The 23,091-nt window shown below is 37.6% G+C and overlaps 1 protein-coding gene, 1 non-coding gene and 1 pseudogene across 2 annotated transcripts in view; 1 reads left to right on the top strand and 2 right to left on the bottom strand.

Annotated features, from left to right (window-relative positions):
- Positions 1-405: 405 nt before the first annotated feature.
- The window catches only part of CCDC39 (coiled-coil domain 39 molecular ruler complex subunit), a 46,998-nt gene continuing 24,312 nt past the window's right edge, over positions 406-23,091 (bottom strand). The window contains exons 12-20 of the mRNA XM_028101046.2: positions 16,326-16,463; positions 13,960-14,168; positions 11,298-11,421; positions 3,854-4,013; positions 3,318-3,424; positions 2,482-2,622; positions 2,161-2,340; positions 1,950-2,035; positions 406-593 (exon numbers count right to left, since the gene is read on the bottom strand). Coding sequence (XP_027956847.1) covers positions 437-593; positions 1,950-2,035; positions 2,161-2,340; positions 2,482-2,622; positions 3,318-3,424; positions 3,854-4,013; positions 11,298-11,421; positions 13,960-14,168; positions 16,326-16,463 — 1,302 coding nt within the window. The 3' untranslated portion in view covers positions 406-436. The remainder of the gene's footprint in view (positions 594-1,949; positions 2,036-2,160; positions 2,341-2,481; positions 2,623-3,317; positions 3,425-3,853; positions 4,014-11,297; positions 11,422-13,959; positions 14,169-16,325; positions 16,464-23,091) is intronic.
- Positions 4,916-5,020, top strand: LOC148165028 (U6 spliceosomal RNA). Its single transcript, XR_015766895.1, has one exon. It is a non-coding gene; the product is annotated as a U6 spliceosomal RNA (small nuclear RNA).
- On the bottom strand, positions 8,297-9,552 carry LOC114207041 (E3 ubiquitin-protein ligase makorin-1 pseudogene; annotated as a pseudogene).

Raw genomic sequence — 23,091 nt, 5'->3', positions numbered from 1 at the left:
CTGAAAGATTGTGTTAAATTAGAATTGAAGTAGTTTCATGGCTAGCGTGAAATACTGAAGCAAACCATTTTCTAGTTTAACAAATATCAAAATAACAGTGAAAAACATCATTTTCTCTATGCTTATAAAACATGTAGCCTTGTTAAAGAATCTGCTATTACTGCTTTCCTTCTCTGTGAAGAAAACAGTATGGCAAAAGCTAAGAAAATTAAGCATTTCTTTGGCTTATCTGAACCTAAATTGCTTGACTTTTTAACTCAGTTTTCACATTTTCCACAGGGTAAACTTTCGTCTAATTATTGCATATTTCTAACACGATTTCAGTGGGCCTCTCATATAACTACACAGCACCCAAAAGCATAGGGTGGAATTCACTATCTTAAAAGTAAGATTTTTGTTTTCGTGTTTACAACTTATACAAAAGAGATTAAAATGTTTATTTGCAGCCCTTTTTGTTTTTACCATTACTGGAGCTACTGGTCGCACTTGGTGGCCTAGAAATATTGCCAGTCCCTGAAGAGGAGGCTGGGAAGTTCAGCTCTAATACTTTAATTGAAGTCTGAGAGGCAGTAGTTGTGGAACTTCTGGATGACCTACAGGAAAAGAAAACCAGCACTATTTTAAATTGAATTCAAAATCCTTATTAGTAAAGAACCCCTTGCTAATGGCAAAAGATACCATAATCCCACAAGGAATTAAAAGAGATCAGAAAGTATATACTAGTAAAAGCATAACCATTCATGTCAAAAAATGCGTTCAGAAAAAAAAGGTAATGAACATAGAGTTTCAAACTAGTTCAAAAATATGTTTCTATATGAGAAAAATATTTTCAACTATAATCAATTTAGAAGTGGAATCATTAAACATTGAAAAGGTTTTGCAAAAATCATTAAGCATAAAGTGCCATGGTAATTTGGGTGCTGGCCAGAGTGACTACAGTAATAGTTATGTAATCTAAGCTAAAGAAAAGAAAATGAGGCCTATTGACAGGATAAAGTGGGGTCATTTGAAAAGCATAACTAGCTATACAATTCTGAAATGCTAAGACTTAAAAATATCGAAATACAGTGATGTTCAGGTTACTCCTTACCATGTTTATGTAGAAACAGATTTGTTCTACTTAAACACTATCTTTTAGGATGTCCCTTTTATTTTCTGAAAGCTATCTGTGGACAAGTGAAAAATAAATGGCTATTGAACATAGGAGATTGGGAATTTTAAAATTAAGATCATTAATAATTTTGATTTTGTCAGCAAAGCACAGAGTGTTGATTAAACATCAATCTACCTGATAGAATTCCAGATAAAACTGAAGTGCAGAAGTAAAGAATAATTTCCTTTTTAGCAAAATAAAGCAGCAAAAATGAAATAAAATTCTACTTAAAACTTCATAATGTGGTTTTAATCATAAAAATCCTATGTCTGTACATCTAAGTTGCCTTTTTATGGTTTAAAAAATTCTCCCCAGAGGCGCCTGGGTGGCTCATTCAGTTAAGCAGCTGCCGTCCGCTCAGGTCATGATCCTGGAGTCCCGGGATTGAGCCCTGAGCCCCGCATCGGGCTCCCTGCTCAGCGGGGAGTCTGCTTGTCCTCCCTCTGCTCCTCACCCTGCTCATACTCCCTCTCTCTCTCTCAAATAAATAAAATCTTTAAAAAAAAAAACAAAAAACTCCCCATACTCAGTGTTAACCGTGCAAGACGTAACCTCCAAAATTTCACCCTGCTTTATCCTACGGAAAGCTGGAAGTCACAAAACACTCCTGTCCTCATAGAAACTGACATCAGACAAATCAGAGGGAAAGTCTTGCTCTGCTGGCTGTTACCTGCATACATAACACTAACATAGAAAGGTGGGTAAGGAGGATAAGGAGAGCACTGGCAGATCCAGTGGCTGTAGCGGTATTTGCATAGGACAGAGAGTAGTTGAGATGATTTTTACTTCCACTTACCTTGTTGATACCAGTGAAGTCTGTGAAGCAGATCTAGAACTCTGGCGACTGCCTTTTGTACCAGCTGTAGGTAGTTCTAAACCATTCTGGAAGAATATTCAATAGCGATCATTAGTACCACTACATATTAGAATATTTTGAATTAGACTTTATGATAAATGCCATAAATTTGTGTTTAAAAAATATTTTAGCTAGAAGGTACTGTTATTACCTGTTGAAAGTATGTTTGAAGGATAATACGGATCTCAGCATTTTCTTCTGTGACATCAACTAGCATTTCATCAATGATCTTGTGGAAATGTTTCACTTCACGAAGTTTGATATCTTGTTCTTCTAGTGTTTCATCTTTTGTGTCTTTCAAAAGTCGGATTTCCTTGGTGAGTTTTGCACACTGTTGTTGGTCAAGAGTAGTCAGTTATTATTTAAAACTATTTCCCAGAACTTAGTATTATGGATGAAGGATTTGGAATTACCATTTGGAACTCGAAAATATATAAATATGACAGGTCAGTTTTTAAAAAGACAGCAGTACCTGTTTAATTACTCTCTCTAATTTTGGCTTCTGCTCCTCAGTTTCTCTATTTAGTTGAGATGAATAAGCCTTCTTCTCTGATAATTTTTCTTTGACATTATTTGTTAAATGTTCTATAACTTCTAAAGTATTTTCCATGCTCTGCAGAAAATAAAGCATTAACATACTTAACTGGTTAGAATCAAGAACTTACAACTTGCCATTTTTTCAAGTATTTAATTCATTTATTTTTGTATATAACATACATTATATTGGTAGATAAGTATAACAGTTCCTGGATTAAGTTTTGTATATAATTCCACTGGAAAGTATTTTTATGGTACTTGGGGGAAAAATAAGTCAAACAGTGGCTATTAAAAGCATGCAATTTTCAAAAATTCATACCATTGGTTCCTTCAAACATTAGCAAAAAAAAAAAATTTTATATCGAGCTTGCTTACCAAGCACATTGTTTTCTCTTTCAGTGATGTGGTTTAGTAACTACTTTCTACTAGATTATTTTTATCTTTCAAATTTTAAGGAGCAATCTTTAAGGTGATCTTTAAAGAATTAAATGAAATAAAAGTTCATTAAATAAAAGTGGGTAGATGTAATTAGTTGGCTATGATTCATCACTTAATTAACAAGTCATTATCAGTCCATCCTGTGTTTAGTACTATGATTTTAACTAATTTATTTAATACTTTGGTCACTTGTTTTTTTTTCTCATTTTAATTAAATGAGACTATCTACTTTAAAAAATTATCTTCTTTCTACAAGATAACAAGACAGTAGACATAATAATAATGATAGTTAACTTTTACTAAGGGCTTATTACTAAAGCCTATATAATTTACCTGGATATCTTCCTGTAGTTCCCTGATTTGTCTTTGTTTGTATCTGTATTTTTCATCAATAGCTCTTTTTTGTTCTTCTAGTTGAATTTTTTGTTCATACTCATCACCTAAAATTAGAGAATTATTAAATTTTTAACATGCTATGTAGAAAGCAAGCTTCAAGTCTTACATATATTAAACTTCTAACATTTTTTGTTAACAGAAAGTTAAATTCCTTGTATCTGCTTGTTGAAAAACAGTATAACCATGTAATGTGGTAGCCATTCTTGTTTTGTCAACATAGAGCAACCAGTGTGCTGCTATTTTCTTCTCATTTGAAATTAATTCCCAGAGAAGTGATATGCAATACTGCTAGAACTAATAATGGAAATAACAACTTAGTCCTTATTTTAAAGGGGGCAGGGAGATGATTTTCTGACTCAATCAAACATGGTACATTTTTGTTTTCCAAGTCTCACAATGTTTCGCTTTAAAAATAAGTAACTACAGCTTTAATTGCATATATTCATAAAAAATTTTTAATAACTCCTACATACTGGATGGAGTCACTTTTTTAAAAGATTGTTTATAATTGTTGTTGCAACTTCTCAGCACTTGCAAGGTGTTTTCTAGAGCATAGATTTCTTTTTCAGCTTTGTTGATCTTAGCATCCAAACTGTCACCTTCCCTTTGAAGTTCTTCTTTTTCTTGAGCAGCCTATGAAATACAGAATAGAAGTGACTGCACATATGGTGAGTGCTGTGAATTATGTAAGACTGATGAATCACAGACCTGTACCTCTGAAACAAATAATACATTATATGTAAAAAAAAAAAAGATAGCAGGAAAGGAAAAATGAAAGGGGGGAATCAGAGGGGGAGACGAACCATGAGAGACTATGGACTCCGAGAAACAAACTGAGGGTTCTAGAGGGGAGGGGGTGGGGGGATGGGTTAGCCTGGTGATGGGTATTAAAGAGGGCACGTATTGAATGGAGCACTGGGTATTATACGCAAACAATCATGGAACACTACATCAAAAACTAATGATGCAATGTATGGTGATTAACATAACATGATAAAAAAATTAAAAAAAATTTAACTTCTTTAAAAAAAAAAAAAGTGACTGCACAAAAGTATCAGGAGAAAATTTCTGTTTCCAGGGCAGGAAATAGTATACTCACAACAATACCAATTTACCTTGGGGCCTACACGCAGCATTAAGCATTTATTTCTTGCACTTGATTTAGAAAAGAAGACTAAAGCCCCAAGACCTTCAAAATATAGTACATAGGATACAAACTGATGGAAGTGTAGTAATTAACCAAAGTTTACATTAAAACTTTCCAATAAAAATTACCAGAAAGCTAAGCAGGTCTACACTTTACTGGAAAGAGAGAGGGTTAACTAGAAGGTGGCTTCAAACTAGATCTATCCCATAAGAAGAATACATGTTTCTGGCCTGAAAGAGGCTTAGGAACACTTTCTCATTTTAAGTCTTAAGAATAAAGGAGGTAAGCAAACCTAGGAAAACAAATGCATATTATTTCCAACGCAGTTATATTGCTATTAGAACTAGTATTTCAACGTTTTTGAACAGTTAAGTAATATTAAAATTAGAATACTCACTTCGGTAGCACATACTAAAATCAGAACAAATAGAAAAAAATAGTTTGGTGCCTGCACAAGAATAACATGCAAATTTGTGAAGCACTCTGTATTTTTAAAAGGAGAAACACTGCATGATTCCACTTAAATGAGATGCCTATAATAGTTAAATTCACAGACGGAGGATAGCACGGTGGTTGCCCGGGGCTGAGGAGAGGGAAAAATGGGGACTCAGTGTTTAACGGGTAGACAGTTTCAGTTTTGGAAGATGAAAAAGTTCTGGAGATGGATGTTGGTGTTGGTTGCACAACAGTGGGGATGTACTTAACGCCACAGAACTGCACACTTAAAAACTGTTAAAATGGCCAATTTTATGTGTATTTTGCCATGTTTAAAAAAAAATTTTAGGGGCGCCTGAGTGGCTCAGTCGGTTAAGTGGCTGCCTTCGGCTCAGGTCATGATCCCAGGGTCCTGGGATCGAGCCCCATGTCGGGCTCCCTGCTCGGTGGGAAGCTTGCTTCTCCCTCTCCCACTCCCCCTGCTTGTGTTCCCTCTCTTGCTGTCTCTGTCAAATAAATAAATAAAATCTTTAAAAAAAATTTTTTTTTAATTAGAGAAAGATAACTGATAAATGTGGCTGGAAAAAAATGCAGTCTATAAATTGCTGAAAACCAAAAAGTCTCAGTAGTAGGCATACTCAATGACTTTTTCCAGCTTAACTCTGTCACTGGGCTAGGCTCTCTACAGTTGTATCCAAAAAGTTCCAAAGAACTTCTCCAATTAAATGTTGACAGTGATAATATGAATACATATTTAAAAGTGCCAAAACCCATTTTTAATCAAAATTAAATAATTTAATTTGTTAATTTATTCAATCCCTAGGTGTGGCATGTATTTAAACCAGAATGTGGCCATTTGAAGTTTTATTGGTAATTCTTTATCTCTTAACATTTTCACTGGTATTTATTCTTCAAAATATGTTAACACATATTTTTATAGTAAATGGTACATAAGAATACACTTAGCAAAAAAAAAAAAATTCTTAAATTATAATCTAATTCCAGTTAAGTTGAGTCTAGAATTGGCAACCTTTTCATTCAAAAAATACTATAGTGGAAGAGACCTAGAATGAATCAAAACAGCTAGATTTTAATTGTGGATATCCTACGAATGAGGTAACATTAAATAATTCATTTTCCTTCTCCGAGTTCAGTATTTGTCAAACAAAGGGGCTGACTTTGTACATTTATATATATTTCTTGATCTAATTCCATATGTACCTTACACTAAAAACTTTTATGACCCTATCTGGTTCTAAATCAGACATTATAGAATGTATACCTTTTATCCTAGATTAGAAAGCTTATATTAGAAACAGATTTTTATTTATACCTTTCTGTCAACATTTTAAAGCACTTTCTAGTAATTTCATTTTCTAACAGTTTCATTAAATTGTGGTCAGAACTGGACTGTAACCTTATAAAAACCACATAAGACACACTGAATCTAGCTACAAATAAAAAGTTTCATTTTTACACATCTGGCACATGTGAAGTGTTAAGAGTAAAACATTTAAATATGCTGCATAATGAAAAATGGAATAATGTGGCAAGCTGCGGACCCTAGAAAGGATGGAAAGTGAAGAGTGGCATTAGGAAATTGGGAAGGTAACTGATCGCCTTGATTCATCTTACATATCCCTTATGCTGACATTTATCCAGCAACTTCACCGTGAACAGAACACACACTCTTTTCCTCATAAAATTTGCCTGTTTTCCTGAGAAGTGGATACATCATCATCATCGTCATCATCATCATCACAGCAATAACAATAATGACAGCAATTTACTGAGGGCTCATGTTGTACATTTACTGAGGGCTCATTTTGTTCCAGACACTTAAGGGTTTTACATATATTTCTTCTGGGGGGGGGCTTTTTGTTTTATTTGGGAAAAGTGCTTCTTACAAAAGGGCAGCTGCAAAATACAGAGACCTCTGCAACAATTATTTGTTTTTTCTTAGAGTGAAAGAATGGGTGGGATCCAAGGAATGAATCAAAGCAGTACATGGACAAATGAGGAGCATTTCCAAGTTCTTTTAGGAACTAGAGCGAAAAAACTCAAAGCTAAAGTTTCCAATCTTCTTCTAACAACTTAACTTTAGCTCGTCTCGTGGATTACCACCCCCGCCCCCCCTTTAGTGGAAAAGCATGACTTACTCCTGCCAACCAATGACCCCACTATAAGAAACACCTTGAACTAAGTTCTGAATCACATCTGTCTACCTGCAAAGCTCAGGGATGGAATGAGGCAAATACCCACAAAAACAAAAATCTGACAACAAAACCTCAAATGAGGACAAACATTTGTCCAAAAGTGCCTGGGCTGGAGAGGCTGGGAGACCCTAAAACATTAAGTACAGCTGTGTATCCGAGCCCTGGTTTGTGTTAATGAATGGGACCAGCAGACAGGTGACCCCTCTGTGGCTAAGCCCATTTCTCTATTTATACGGACAGAGCTAGCACCGCTCTACCGACAGCTACCAATATCCTGCTTTGTCCTTTACGGTCTATGTGCCATACGAGGCTGAAACCACTAAACCACAGTTTTTCCACTAAAGCTAAGAACACAGCATCTATGCAGGGACAAGAAGCTTTTCACACACTCTCATACACATCAAGTCCATCAGCCCTCGGGAGTCCGCTTCCAGCTCGGCCGTTCACTTAGGCCACTACATCTGTTGTACGTGTTCCTTCTCAACTTTCCTATCGTGCTAAACACAGTAAAAATCTCAATACGTTTGCACCTGGTTCTGGTTACCCAGTAGTATGACTTGTGCGCAATTCAACAAGAGACCAAAACCACAGAACAGGTGCACAGTGGGGGTTATGGGGGAGGGAACAGATTTAAAAACACAGATGTGCAGATTTCACCAGAAACCTCGGGTATCCACCTCGTAAGTCTGTGGCAGGCTACGTGCCACAGTGCAGATCCGTCGCCCATCACCTCTATTCTTATACCCCAAAGCAGGGCCAATGCTGTTCTTGAACCTGGGGTCCTCCAAGTAAGTGTGGAGAGTCCATCAACGCTACCCTAGAATGGTGTCAATCTGGTGGAAACCAGATGACGCAACAGACCTACGCTGACAGTTAAATTCATGTTACAAAAAAATTAGCTTTAAGATTTATTTTTGTAACTTTTTTTTTTAAACAGAAAAAAACACACTCCTTGGGGAAAGGTGAGGGATTGAGACAGGCCCTGGGTAAGAAGGATCACAACAGCACTTGGAGTTGATAGGCCTGCCTAGGAAAGAAACTCGGGCACTACCACACCACCACAGGGGACAGCTACTGTCTGGGGCTCAGCAGACCAGTTCACCCGCCACATCAAGCTGCTATAGATCCAAGTCATAATAATCTCCCAGCTCATCATGAAACAAGTCCCACTCATCTTCAGAGTCTGTCAGGTCATCGTCCCCACCTGCAGCCAAAAGCATAAGCAACATGTCACCCAGCTCAAAGGTGACAACCTCCTCTTCTTGTTGTCAAAGGGATTGCTGTTCTCTCCTCAATGAGCTCCCAGAAGTGGTTCCTTCGTTGCTCCCGGTATCTGCTTGATGTTCCCACTTTCTGTCTCTGTGGCTCCTCTCTACTGCCATCAGGGTATGCATGCTTGTAAAAACAGTTCCCTCCAAATGGGCAGCTCCCACGTCCTTCATCAAAATACCTGCATGCCTTGTTGCTCATTGCTTCCTTGTATTTCTGAATGAGTTTCTGCTTCTCTTCTTTCTCCTCCACCAAGTTCCACTCACTTGGAATGACAAAGTTAGATGTGATCCGGCATTCTGGGCAGAACTTTATGATCTTGCTCTCAAATTGCTTAGCCCTCCTCCACTTGCGAATACACTTGAGACAGTAAGTGTGGTTGCAGTTGGAGAGAATCCCAAAGCGGCGCTCACTGGGGTTGGCTTTTTCATAGACCACCTCCATGCATATGCCACACACCATGTCCTTACTGCACTGGACAGCAAATGAGAACTCCATGTCCTTCTCATGGGCCTCAATGCAAGATTTTATATGTTGCGATCTCTGGGCAGCATCCGTCGGATGGAGGACCTGCAGCCCACACGTCACAGGAGTCTCCGTGGAGATACACAAAGTTCTCCCCGTACCAGCACTCTCTGACCGTAGCATAGGGGCAAAGCTGCTGCTTGGTTTCTGCTGCCGTTTGCTCTTTCTTCAATTGTTCCTTGGTCACTGAGCCCTGCGGGGATGCTTCTAGTGCAGGAAGGGGCAGTACGGCCACAGTAGGGCTGCCCAGGAACAAACTCAATGGCATTCACCCATCTTCTGAACCTGCTCCTACAGTTGCAAAGTTTGAATTTCTTGACTCAGCTTCGCCTGTATTCATTTCAACAACTGGTCCAATGCCTGATGAGAGACTTGAGGAAGCAGCAAGGGATGATTTTGCAGTTAGATCTGCAGCAGTCACTTCGTCCTGTTTCAAAGGCTTACTATGTTCATATCTGCAGCAGTCTCCGTAAATACAGTATCCTCGCTGAAAATACTTGCACACTACACCATAAGGACTGTCAGAGAGGTCATGCGAGTAGTGACAGTTATCTCCTTCCTTATAAACCCTGTGCATGAAATACCTCCAAGGTTTCCCTCCTGCTTTTGATGTTGTTTGTCGTGGTGGGGTTCAGAGCCGACAGCCAAGAAAATTCTTGAGATGTGTTCGGTGCCAAAAAAGGTGGTCTTATCCAAACACCAGGACAAGGAAGGACTCACGGTTAGAAAAGGTTGCCGCCACATATACTTCTTCATTTACTTCTCACAACAAAAGTAATAATATTCTCATTTTGCAAGTGAGGAAACTAAGCCCCCAAAATGATTAAATAACTTATTCAAGGTCACCTGCTTGCTCAGTGATAGTACCAAGATATGGACAAAGGAACTCTAACATCAGAGCTTTTAGGTAACATCACATACCCTGTTGGAAGAAAAACTTAACTGGAATTATAACATCTACCTTCTTCCAACACTGACCAGCCTAGAGCCTACCCTTCACCCCTCAGGAACCTTTAAAACCTGAGAGGAGGAAAGTCTTGTTAGTATCAGGTCAAAGCCTGAGGTACCACAGACTGATGAGTTACAAGAACAGTTTGAGAGCTGGGATTCATTTCTCATGTAGGTTAGGTGGAATTTCCTGAGGCAAAGTGGCAGGCATATCACACTCAGTGTATGTGTTAGGGGCACACTCAAAGAAGGGCTACAGAAGGAAACTTGCAAGATTAAGTATAAGTCAAAGGAAAGGGAACATCTGTCCACAGGGTCATCCTCTAAAGGTGTGAATTAGATCTTCCCATTTCCTTCAGTGTATGATACAGGAAAAATGAGTTAAAGTTAAAATTTCCACTCCTTTGTAGTGTCTTGAGTAAGTTCCCAGACCTCCGTGTAAAGGAAATCACACCTGTTCGGTTTCTACATGGCAAAAATGAGTATGGCAGTACTCAGGAAGGGAAATGCATCTAGTTCCTGATCACTTCTTCATTTCCCCTTATGGGTTACTCAGTAAAGATAACTATGAAATGGCAGACAAATCTCAAACATTAGAACAGAGCAGATTCACCCAATCTGTCTCTCTCCCATCTAATATGAAGGCAAAGGAACAGGCCTCTTCCTCTGGATAGCCACCATACCAGAGATGCACTGGTAAATTAGAGAATTAAGATTTCAGGGTGGTGTAGCTCCAGGTGATGATCTAGGCTGTAGCCACATGAGTGGATGGCTATAGTGAAGTAAGGCCTTGAGCCTGAGGTGTTGAACAGGTTATCACATGAATACTAAAGACATGCAAAGTGATAGCAAGTGTTAGGGTAAAACAGATTATGAATCTTGAATAAATGAGGGCAAATGACATGACACAAATGATAGCAAAAAAAAAAAAGTATCAAAGAACAGTCCAGACCTCTCTTTGACCTCATGGACTTGAGGTGTATAGCTTCAGGGGGCGCCTGGGTGGTTCAGTCAGTTAAGCCTCTGACTCTTGGTTTCAGCTCCCATCATGACCTCAGGTTGATCAAGCCCAGCGTCAGCTCCGCACTCAGTACAGTCTGCCTGAGGTTCTCTCCCTCTCCCTCTGCCCCTTCCCCCACTCGGGCAATGTTGCGCATGCCCACACTCTCTCAAATAAATAAATCTTTAAAAAATAATAATAGCTTCAGTACCTCCACCTAACAACTAGTGTTTTATGGCCCTGATCAAGTGCAGTAGCTACAAGAGCACTATGAAATTTAAAGTTGCATGGCAAAAAAAAAAAAAAAAAGCCATTTGGTTGTTAACAAAGAGCAAAGATACTTCACTTTATCACAACTATGAATCAATTAAGATTACCTTTATCACATAATAGGCCTGTGTTTTCTCCTCTTCTCCTTCAGGAGGCAGCATTACAACAGTAAGAATTTCATATCTATTCTTCAGCTTATCAATTTTACTTAGCCTCTCATGAAACTCAGCACTAATATGGAAAGAAAAAGAAAAACACTAAAACACAAATGACATACATTTTTAAAGGACTATAGTGTTCTTATATGACATTTTTATTAATACTAAATTCAAACAGGTTAAATATATTCTCACTTTTCAATTTTCTAATTAGTGGGAAGCATCTCGGGTTTCACCCTATTTGAAAGCTAAGAAGTTAGGCTGCCATAGTTTCATGGAAGTTGGCAGAAGACACAAGACTCCTAGGTCTGAGAAAAAGGACTTTGTCATTCATGGTACACCAAGTAGCATGAGCCTCCTGCTTGCAGAGCTCTCAAAGTCCCATGCAAGTGAAAAGGAGCTCAAGTGGATATTACATACACCGTAGGTTTACATCACAGCTAAGGAAACTCAAGCTTAAGTAATCCAAATATCTTATAATGGGAACTAAGCAAATACATCCAATCTTTACTCCAGCAAGAGGATACCACCTCTAGCTTCCAAGGCTATTCACTATCATTTAAAAGATAGTTTAATGCAAGGTACCTCGTTAGCGCAGTAGGTAGCTCGTCAGTCTCATAAAAGATAATTTAATGCAAATTAAAACCACAATACCATATTACATCACAGCCTTAGGGTAGCTACTAGAAAAAAAAAGAAAGGAAAATATTGGCAGGGTGCCTGGGTGACTTAGTTGGTTAAGCTGCTGGTTCTTGATTTCAGCTCAGATCATGATCTCAGGGTCCTGGGGGCTCTCAGTGGGGAGTCTGCCTGAGATTCTCTACCTCTTCCTCTGCCCCTCCCCACACTAGTGCACTCTCTTGAACTCTCTCTAAAATAAAAAAATAAATAAATCTTTAAAAAAAAAAGTACTGGCAGGGGCGCCTGGGTGGCTCAGTCAGTTAAGCACCTGCCTTCGGCTCGCGTGTTGATCTCAGGGTCCTGGGATCGAGTCCCGCATCGGGCTGCCTGCTCAGTGGGGAGTCTGCCTCTCCCTCTCACTCTGCTCCCCACTGCTTGTGCTCACTCTATATCAAATAAATAAACAAAATCTTTTTTTAAAAAAAAAGTACTGGCCCTCTCTCACTGTATCTATCTCTATCAAATGAATAAATAAAATCTTTAAAAAAAAAGTACTGGCAATAATATGGAGAAATTGGAACCCTTGTGCATTATTGGTGGAACTGTAAAATGATGCAACCACTATGGAAAACAGTATGGCAGTTCCTCAAAAAATGACAAATAGAACTACCATATGATACAGCAATCCCACTTCCAGTTAGATAGCCAAAAAAAATCAAAAGCAGGTACTTGAAGAAATCTCAGCACCCCGATGTTAATAGCAGCATTTTATTCATAATAGCCAAGAGGTAAAGCAACCCAAACATCCATGGACAGATGAATGGATACACTAAATGTGGTATATACATGTAATGGAATATTATTCACCCTTAAAAGGAAATTGCATCACATGCTACATAGATGAACCTGAGGATATTATGCTAAGTGGAATAAGCCAGTCACAAAAGACAAATACTGCATGATTCCACTTACATGAAGTATCTAAAGCAGGCAATTTCATACAGACAGAAAGAATGGTAGTTACCAAGGGCTGGGAGAAGGAGGAAATGGAAGGTTATAAAGACTGAAAAGGGAGACACAAAACTGTTATTTGCAATTGATGTAAATGAAATACCTAGAAATTAGAATCTACCGATCAACTGCCAGAATTAATAAGAGTTTAAGCAAAGTTAATAGATTCTTTATAGAAATCAACTGTATTTCTATAATGCTAGTAACAAACCAAAAATGAAATGATTTAAAAGGAAACAACATTGACAGAAACATTTTAAAAAGTAGCAGGTAGGGGCACCTATGTGGCTCAGTCCGTTGAGCATCTAACTCTTGATTTTGGCTCAGGTCATGATCTCAGGGTCCTGGGATTGAGCTCCACATTTGGCTCCCTGCTCAGTGGGAAGCCTGCTTCTCCCTCTCCCACTCCCCGTTTGTGTTCCCTCTCTCGCTGTCTCTCTCTCTCTCTGTCAAATAAATAAATAAAATCTTTTAATAAATAAATAAATAAATAAATAAATGCAGCCATGGCAAAACATGTTATTGAACTCTCCCCACAAAACATACTTGAGGGCGCCTGGGTGGCTCAGTCGTTAAGCGTCTGCCTTTGGCTCAGGTCATGGTCCCAAGGTCCTGGGATCGAGTCGCACATCAGGCTCCCTCCTCAGTGGGAAGCCTGCTTCTCCCTCTCCCACTCCCCCTGCTTGTGTTCCCTCTCTCACTGTGTCTCTCTCTGTCAAATAAATAAATAAAATCTTTAAAAAAAATACTCGAAAATCAGTTCCAAGGGAATTAGTGATCTCATTACAAAAGGGATAATCTAAAGAATTAGGAGTTAGCCAAAGGAAAGGAGGAGGAAAAACCATAGGTTTATGACTAAGATGTGTCCAATATATTAAAAGCCTTTTCAAATAAGTAAAAGATGATCATCCAGTCAGTTCTTCTGACATCACGCTTACATTTTCAAAAAATTTTAGCAGTATTTTAAAACTTGAATTACCTTATGTTCTGCCGTTCTTGCTCAACATATCTTATTTGTGATGCAAGCATTGTTTTGTGAACTTTAATTTCTTCGATTCGTTCTTCCATAGCTGTGTGTAATTGCTGCTTTCTTTTTTCCAGAGAAAGTACTTCTTCTGCCTTACTGTGAAGCATTTCTCTAGTACGTTTAACTTCAAGTTTTAAAAGATTGTCTTCTATCATCAAATCCTGTCAACATAACAAAATTGTCAGATACTGAAATAATTACTATTATACCAAATCCATAATATTTTCTTTTATTGCCACAGAAGTCAAACTTGAAAATATAACTTTTTCTAATTTGACCACTGACCAAGATAACTAGGATTAAATTTAGATTGCTCTGAGTGATGACGCTTGGTTTTTCTTCACTTTTTAAGAAAAGGATTTATTTCAAGTCTTATTATAATTCAATTTGAAATTTAAGTTTTACTAATAAAAAAAAAGGAAGAAGTTATTCCCAAAATTGAAACTTACTATCCAGGAAATACATATAGTCCTGTGGATGAAAATTTTTATATTCTAAACTAAATCTCACAAAACAACATGTAAATAAATGTTTATTCTAAACAATTCAGTCATGGATAGAGTACTGACACAAGAGTACACAAATAGATCAATTTTCAGAATAGAAAGCCCAGAAACAAACACTCCAGAACATAAGACTTTATTATTTCAAAACATAGCTTTTCAGGTGGAGAAAAGATTAGATCCCTACATCTCAAATGTACCAAAATAAATTCCAGATTAATGAAAATTTTAATGTAAGAGAGAAAACCAATGCAGTTACTGAAATAGTAAACATTTGTTTGATTTTTAGTATGACAAAGAAGTTTCTAAGTATAAAAATTATGCAGGGAAAAACAAATATTTGATGTTAAAAAAAGTTTTTAATGTCAAAAAACTGAATAAAAATTTAAAGATAAGTGGAAAAAATATTGACAATATTTATGACAGTTAATATTTTTACATATGAAGGTCTTTTGCAAAGCAATTCAAAAATATAAACCTTCTAATGGAAATATGAGCTAAGATAAAAATCTAGAAATCCAAAAAAGAAAGATTATGGAATATAACATACTAGAAAAAAATGTTTTGAACATTTTTTCGAGAGGGAGAGAGCATGCACAAGTGGCGGGGGGAGGGGACCACAGAGGGAGAGGGAGAGAAACCCAAGCAGGCTCCACGCACAGTGCAGAGCCCATGCGGGGCTCAATCCCACAACCCTGAGATCATGACTTGCGCAGAAAGCAAAAGCCAGACACTTAACCCACTGAGCCACCCAGGCACCCTTGAACATTTTTATTTAAACATAAATATTTTATGTTGAAACATGAAATGTTTTCACGTGTCACCAACTTAAAAAATACAGACTAAAACAATGAAATACGTTTGCCCATCAAGTTAACAATTTTATAAATTATAATATCCAGCCTTACTGGTGGTGAGTAAAATAGAATGCTTACACACTGCTGGTGGGAGTATTAAATGAACCCTCTAGAAGAAGACAATTTGGCTTGAAAATAGTTTGGGGGCACCTGGGTGGCTCAGTCAGTTGACCACCCGACTCTTGGTTTCGGCTCATGTCATGATTTCAGGGTCATGAGAGCAAGTCCTTTGTGGAGCTCCCCGCTCAGCATGGAGTCTGCTTCAGAGTTTCCCTCTCTCCCTCTGCCACTCCCCCTGTTCGCGCATGCTCTCTCTCTCTCAAATAAAATAAAGTATTTCAAAAAAAAGAAAATAGTTTCAAGATACTGAAAATATTCATTCTTTTTGGACCATAATTATACAATTATAAATTTTTCCTAACTCATTAAATAACTATACAGTGATATATATGCATGGTATATGGTAGTACTATTTTTTTTAAGTGGGCTCCACACCCAATGTGGGGCTCAAACTCATGACCTTGAGAACAAGAGTCGCATGCTCCACTGACTGAGCCAGCCAGACGCCCCTGATAGTACTATTTAGAATAACCAAACATTGGAAATTAAACACAAAAGAAACACGAAAAACAGGAGATGGTTAAATAAATTATGGTAACTTGCATGCAATAAACTGTAGAAAGCCTTTAAAAATAATTTTTAAAGAATATTTAATGTTCAATATTTAATGCTTGCAAACATACATGGAAATAGAGAATATATTTAAAATTTTTTAAAAATAACATATATAAAGCCAATTTTCTTCAAAAGACTACAAGAAAATAATATAACGTTAACACCTTATCTTATATACAGTGATTTATTTTCATCCTTATAAATTGGTATATTTTTAAAATTTTCCATAGTTAGCATTAAAATGTGGTTTTTAATATTTCATACACATATGATTTTACTGTACCTGTTTCAAAGCTTTGGTTTTATTAAGTTCTTTCTCTGATCCGTCATTGAAAAGATTTAGTTCATTTATTTTGGTCATGAGGAACTGTTTTTCATCACAATTTTTACTGTTTGACTTCTTGATAAAATAAAGATCATTCTATAAAAAGGGAAAAGAGGTGAAATACATATTTTAAAATAATATTAAATACATAGTATTAAACATATCTTACATTAAATTATATGCTCCATTGAATATTTATAATAATTCGATTTTTAAATCTCATTCTTCATGCTCTAATGTTTCTAATATAATACATGTGGATATTCACACAGAAACATTTTCATTTTTATCACTTACTGATGTTTTGGATTTGGTTTGGGTTCAATAGTTCTGGTAAATATTATGTACAGTTCGACCTGAATTATTGGGTGACTGCCATTTATGGGGAGAAATAGGAGGAAGCCAAGCATCGGTTCAGTACACAGCTCACCTTTTAAGTTTATTATTTGATTCAACCCAAGTCACAGAAGGCAAAAACCTTCATGGTCTAAAACAGCATAGTGTTTTGGTTCATGGTACAAGCTCTAGAATCAGATGGCCATAATTACACATTAGTCATCTGACCCTGGTGGGCAACCTATTCTTCTTTAGTTTCCTCATTTCTAAAATGGAGATGACAGTACCTACCTCCCTGAGCTGCTGTGAGGATTAAAGATGTTACTGTCAAAGAGTATGTACAACAGTGTTTGACACATAGAAGGGTCATGAATTCTTACTATTATTTAATTACATGTATAATCACATATTGCTAGAGAGAAAAATGCTAGAAAAGATCTAAGTCCATCAGATACATAAATGTGTCACACATACCCAGATATCAGTTTCCTAGCTTTATAACAATCTACATCTCTCCACTCACCCAGACCTCAGAACAAGGTTTGTGCTCATAGTCCCCTCTGGGTACCTAAAGCAAAAACTTTATAGTTCCAAGACCTAGTTCTGTTCCTCTCTCCTCTGTCTTTTACTCTCTCTCTGCCTCCCTCCTATGCCTCTCTCATTGCCTGTATTTTTCTTAGGTATCAAGACCTAAGATTGCAGCAAGACAGTAAGAAGAGGAATTTTTTTTTTTGTATAAAGATGTGATTTCATAAAATTAACTTTTAGAATGAAAAAATTTTAACTTAAGGTGATTTTCAACCAGAAGGAATTAGTTTCTATTATGCAAAATAGGAAATGGAATGGCATGGGAGAGGTAATGCAGAATGACTTGACAATCTCATGGTACTATTGAGAAGAGCAGACCTTCATTAGAAGGTTAACTAGCTTCAATATCTTTAAAACTTCACTTGCATTTCTTTTAATTTATTTATCTCTCTGTTAAAACCAGAGTTGGGATAGGCAAAAGTACTAGTCAACTGTATAATGGATAGAGCCCCAGAGTAGTTAAAAGGCAGAACACTAGAATCATTTCCACACAGCAAAACAGACACAATTCACACCAGGGTCAAGAAACATGCTGGCATACAAATGTCACCCTCCTATCATTATGTAGCATTAATATTCTCCTCATATTCTATGTAATTAAAACAAAACCATTTATTGAATACCTACTAAAAGCACTGTGTTAAGATACACGTTGCTTCTAATTCTCCCAAATGCCCTAAAATAAAATCAAATATTTTCTTTCATTTAATAGGTTAACTAAGGCTCAGTTAACTAGGGCTCAGAAAATTTAAAGTAGCAATCCTGAGAGGGAGGAGCAAGATGACAGAGGAGTACCCAGGAATTCAGCTAGATAGGTATCAAACCACTCTGAACACCTACAAACTCAAAAGGATATCTAAGAAAAGAATAGCAGCAATTCTATGAACAGAAAAGCAACCACTTTCTGGAAGGTAGGACATGCGGAGAAGTGAATCCGAGGCGATATTTGGGAAGATAGACCATGCGGGGAGGGAGCCTCCATCAGCCACTACCGGCAAGTGATAGAGCAGAGCACAAAATCGGAACTTTTACAAGTCGGCTCCACTGAGGAATATCGCTCCAGAGGCTAAGCAGGGGGTGGAACCCTCGCTGGGACAGTGTGGTCTCAGGACCCTTGGGGTTACAGAAAGACTGGGGGTGCCTGAATGTGGCAGAGCTCCCAGGTATCGGAGCAGGGAAGCCGGCTGCAGAGACAGAGCCGAGGAGTGGGCTCTCAGCTCGGGGTTGCCATAAACCGTGATCTGCAGCACAGTGGGGCCACTGCTCTTCCAGCAGGGACCCAACAAGTGGCAGATCCAGGAGACTCTCCTTCCTCCCCCAGGAGGAGTGGCGCAGAGTGCACGGCAGGGATCTGCTGGGTTTGGAGTCCCCAATGGGGTCGTGCGCCAGAGATAGAAATGCTCGGTCACAGGCCAGATGAGCCTTCTCTTCTGATTTGCTTAGGTGAGCACGGAGTGCGGCCAGAGAATGGGGAGACGGGAGTGATTGACTGCTTTTCTCTGGGGGCACACTGAGGAGTGGGGCCCCAGTTCTCCACAACTCCGGGACCAGAGACAGGGAGGCCGCCATTTTCATTCTCATCCTCCAAAGCTGTACGGAAAGCTTGTAGGGAACAACAGCTCCCGAGAGCAAACCCAAGAAGATTACTTAGCCTGGCCCCTGACAAGGGCGGGGCAATTCCACCTCCGGCAAAGACATTTGAGAACCATGGCAACAGGCCCCTCCCCCAGAAGATCAGCAAGAACATCCAGCCAAGACCAAGTTTACCAATCAATGAGAACGGCAGAACTCCATAGCTAGAGGAATACTGCACATAGAATTCGTGGCTTTTTTTCCCATGATTCTTTAGTCTTTCAAAGTTAATTTTTTAATTTTCTTTATTTTTTCTTTTTCTATTTTTTTTAATTTTTCTTCTTTCCTTTTTCAACCAACATATTTTATCAATTGCTTTTTTAAAATTTTTTTTAATTTTCACTTTACAAATTCTATCCCTTCATTGTATTTAATCTTATTTTTTGTATATATATGTTTTTCTTTCTTTAAAATTTTGAGATACAGTTTCTTCTAACAGACCAAAATATACCCTAAATCTAGTGTATGGCTTTGTTCTAGTCTCCCACCTGATCACATTCTCTCCTTTTTTTTTTCTTTTTTTAAATTTTTCTTTTCTTTTTTCAACAAACTTATCAATTCTTTTAAAATATTTTTAAATTTTTATCTTTATATTCATATTCCATCCCTTTATCATATTTACCCATATATATATATAAGTTTTTCATTCTTTAAAATTTTGGGAGGCAGTTTCTTCTAACAGACCAAGATACACCCAAAATCTAGTGTGTGGCTCTGTTCTATTCACCAGCTTGATCAAAAAAAAAAATTTTTTTTCCTTCTTTTCCCCCCGGTTTCAGATCTCTTCTGATTTGCTTAGTGTATATTTTTCTGGGGTCGCTGTTACCCTTTTAGCATTTTGTTCTCTCATTCATCTATTCTCCTCTGGACAAAATGACAAAATGGAAAAACTTAACTCAAAAATAAAAAAAGACAAGAGACAATACTGACTGCCAGGGACCTAATCAATACAGACATTAGTAAGATGTCAGAACCAGAGTTCAGAATGATGATTATAAAGATACTAGCTGGGCTTGAAAAAAACATAGAAGATACTAGAGAATCCCTTTCTGGAGAAATAAAAGAACTAAAATCTAACCAAGTCAAAATCAAAAAGGCTATTAATGAGGTGCAATCAAATGGAGGCTCTAATTGCTAGGATAAATGAAGCAGAAGAGAGAATTAGTGATAGAGAAGACCAAATGATGGAGAATAAAGAAGCTGAGAAAATGAGAGATAAACAACTACTGGATCACGAGAGCAGAATTCGAGAGATAAGGGATACCATAAGATGAAACAATATTAGAATAATTGGGATCCCAAAAGAAGAAAGAGAGAGAGGGGCAGAAGGTATACTGGAGCAAATTACAACGGAGAACTTCCCTAATTTGAGGAAGGAAACAGGCATCAAAATCCAGGAGGCACAGAGAACCCCCCCTCAAAATCAATAAAAATAGGTCAACACCCCGACATCTAATAGTAAAACTTAAAAGTCTCAGAGACAAAGAGATAATCCTAAAAGCAGCTAAGGACAAGAGGTCTATAACCTACAATGGTAGAAACATTAGAATGGCAGCAAACCTATGCACAGAGACCTGGCAGGCCAGAAAGGACTGGCATGATATATTCAGGGCACTAAATGAGAACAATATGCAGCCAAAAATACTATACCCAGCTAGTCTGTAACTGAAAATAGAAGAAGAGATAAAAAGCTTCCAGGACAAACAAAAACTAAAAGAATTTGCAAACACCAAACCAGTCCTACAAGAAATATTGAAAGGGGTCCTCTAAGTAAAGAGAGAGCCTAAAAGTAACATAGACCAGAAAGGAACAGAGACAATATACAATAATAGTCACCTTACAGGCAATACAATGGCACTGAATTCATATCTTTCAATAGTTAACCTGAATGTAAATGGGCTAAATGCCCCAGTCAAAAGACACAGGGTACCAGCTTGGATAAAAAAACAAGACCCATCGATATACTATCTGCAAGAGACTCATTTTAGACCCAAAGACACCTCCAAATTTAAAGTGAGGGGGTGGAAAAACATTTACCATGCTAATAGACATCAAAAGAAAGCTGGGGTGGCAATCCTTATATGAGACAAATTAGATTTTAAACAAAAGACTATAATAAGAGATGAGGAAGGACACTATATCATACTTAAAGGGTCTATGCAACAAGATCTAACAATTTTATTTTATTTTTTAAAGATTTTATTTATTTGACAGAGAGAGAAATAGCGAGAGCAGGAACACAAGCAGGGGGCATTGGAGAGGGAGAAGCAGGCTTCCCACTGATCAGGGAGCCCAATGCGGGACTCGATCCCAGGACCCTGGGATCATGACCTGAGCTGAAGGCAGACGCTTAACAACTGAGCCACCAAGGTGCCCGAAGATCTAACAGTTTTAAATATATATGCCCCTAACATGAGAGCAGCAAATTATATAAGCCAATTAATAACAAAATCAAACAAACATCGACAATACAATTATACTAGGGATTTTAACACCCCCTTCACTGAAATGGACAGATCATCTAAGCAAAAGATCAACAAGGAAATAAAGGCTTTAAATGACACACTGGACCAGCAACCTCACAGATATACTCAGAACAATCCATCCCAAAGCAACAGAATACACATTCTTCTCTAGTGCATATGGAACATGCTCCAGAATAGATCACATCCTGGGTCACAAATCAGGTCAACCAGTACCAAAAGACTGGGATCGTTCTCTGCATGTTTTCAGATTACAATGCTTTGAAACTAGAACTCAATCACAAGAGGAAAGTTGGAAAGAAATACATAGAGGCTAAAGAGCATCCTACTAAAGAATGAATGTGTCAAGAAGGAAATTAAAGAATTTTTAAAAATTCATGGAAACAAATGAAAATGAAAATACAACTAACTGTTCAAAATCTTTGGGATGCAGCAAAGGCAGTCCTATGAAGAAAGTATATAGCAATACAAGCCTTTCTCAAGAAACAAGAAAGGTCTCAAATACACAACCTAACCCTACACCTAAAGGAGCTGGAGGAAGAACAGCAAATAAAGTCTAAACCCAGCAGGAGAAGAGAAATCATAAAGATCAGAGCAGAAATCAATGAAATAGAAACAAAAAGAAGAGCAGAACAGATCAATGAAACTAGGAGCTGGTTCTTTGAAAGAATTAAGATTGATAAACCCCTGGCCAGACTTATCAAAAAGAAAACAGAAAGGACCCAAATGAACAGAATCATGAAGAAACAGGAGAGATGACAACCAACACCAAAGAAATACAAACAATAATAAGAACTATTATAAGCAACTATATGCCAGCAAATTAGACAATGTGAAAGACATGGATGCATTCCTAGAGACATATAAACTACCAAAACTGAAGAAGGAAGAAATAGAAAACCTGAACAGACCCATAACCAGTAAGGAAATTGAAGCAGTAATCAAAAATCTCCCAAGAAACAAGAGCCTAGGACCAGATGGCTTCCCAGGGGAATTCTACCAAACATTTAAAGAACAATTAATACCTATTCTTCTGAAACTGTTCCAAAAAATAGAAATGGAAAGAAAACTTCCAAACTCATTTTATGAGGCCAGCATTACCTTGATTCCAAAACCAGACAAAGACCCCATCAAAAAGGAGAATTACAGATCAATATCCCTGATGAACATGGACGCAAAAATTCTCACCAAAATACTAACCAATAGGATCCAACAGTACATTAAAATGATTATTCATCACGACTAAGTGGGATTTATTCCTGGGCTGCAAGGTTGGTTCAATATCTACAAATCAATCAATGTGATACAATACATTAATAAAAGAACAAGAACCATATGATCCTCTCAATAGATGCAGAAAAAGCATTTGACAAAGTACAGCATTCTTTCTTGATTAGAACTCTTCACAGTGTAGGGATAAAGGGTACATACCTAATTATCATAAAAGCTATCTATGAAAACCCCACAGCGAATATCATTCTCAATGGGGAAAAACTGAGAGCTTTTCCCCTAAGGTCAGGAACGTCCATGGCAGGAATGTCCACTATCACCACTGCTATTCAACATAGTATTAGAAGTCCTAGCCAGAGCAATCAGACAACAAAAAGAAATAAAAGGCATCTGAACCTACAAAGAAGAAGTCAAACTCTCACTCTTTGCAGATGGTATGATACTTTCTGTGGAAA

This window comes from Eumetopias jubatus, unplaced genomic scaffold (assembly GCF_037043125.1).
Source record: "Eumetopias jubatus isolate StellerSeaLion01/CBP00866 unplaced genomic scaffold, mEumJub1_p1.0 scaffold_1, whole genome shotgun sequence".
Lineage (NCBI taxonomy): Eukaryota > Metazoa > Chordata > Mammalia > Carnivora > Otariidae > Eumetopias > Eumetopias jubatus.
Note: the sequence above shows the minus strand (reverse complement) of the source record. Positions and strands in the feature narration are given on the sequence as shown.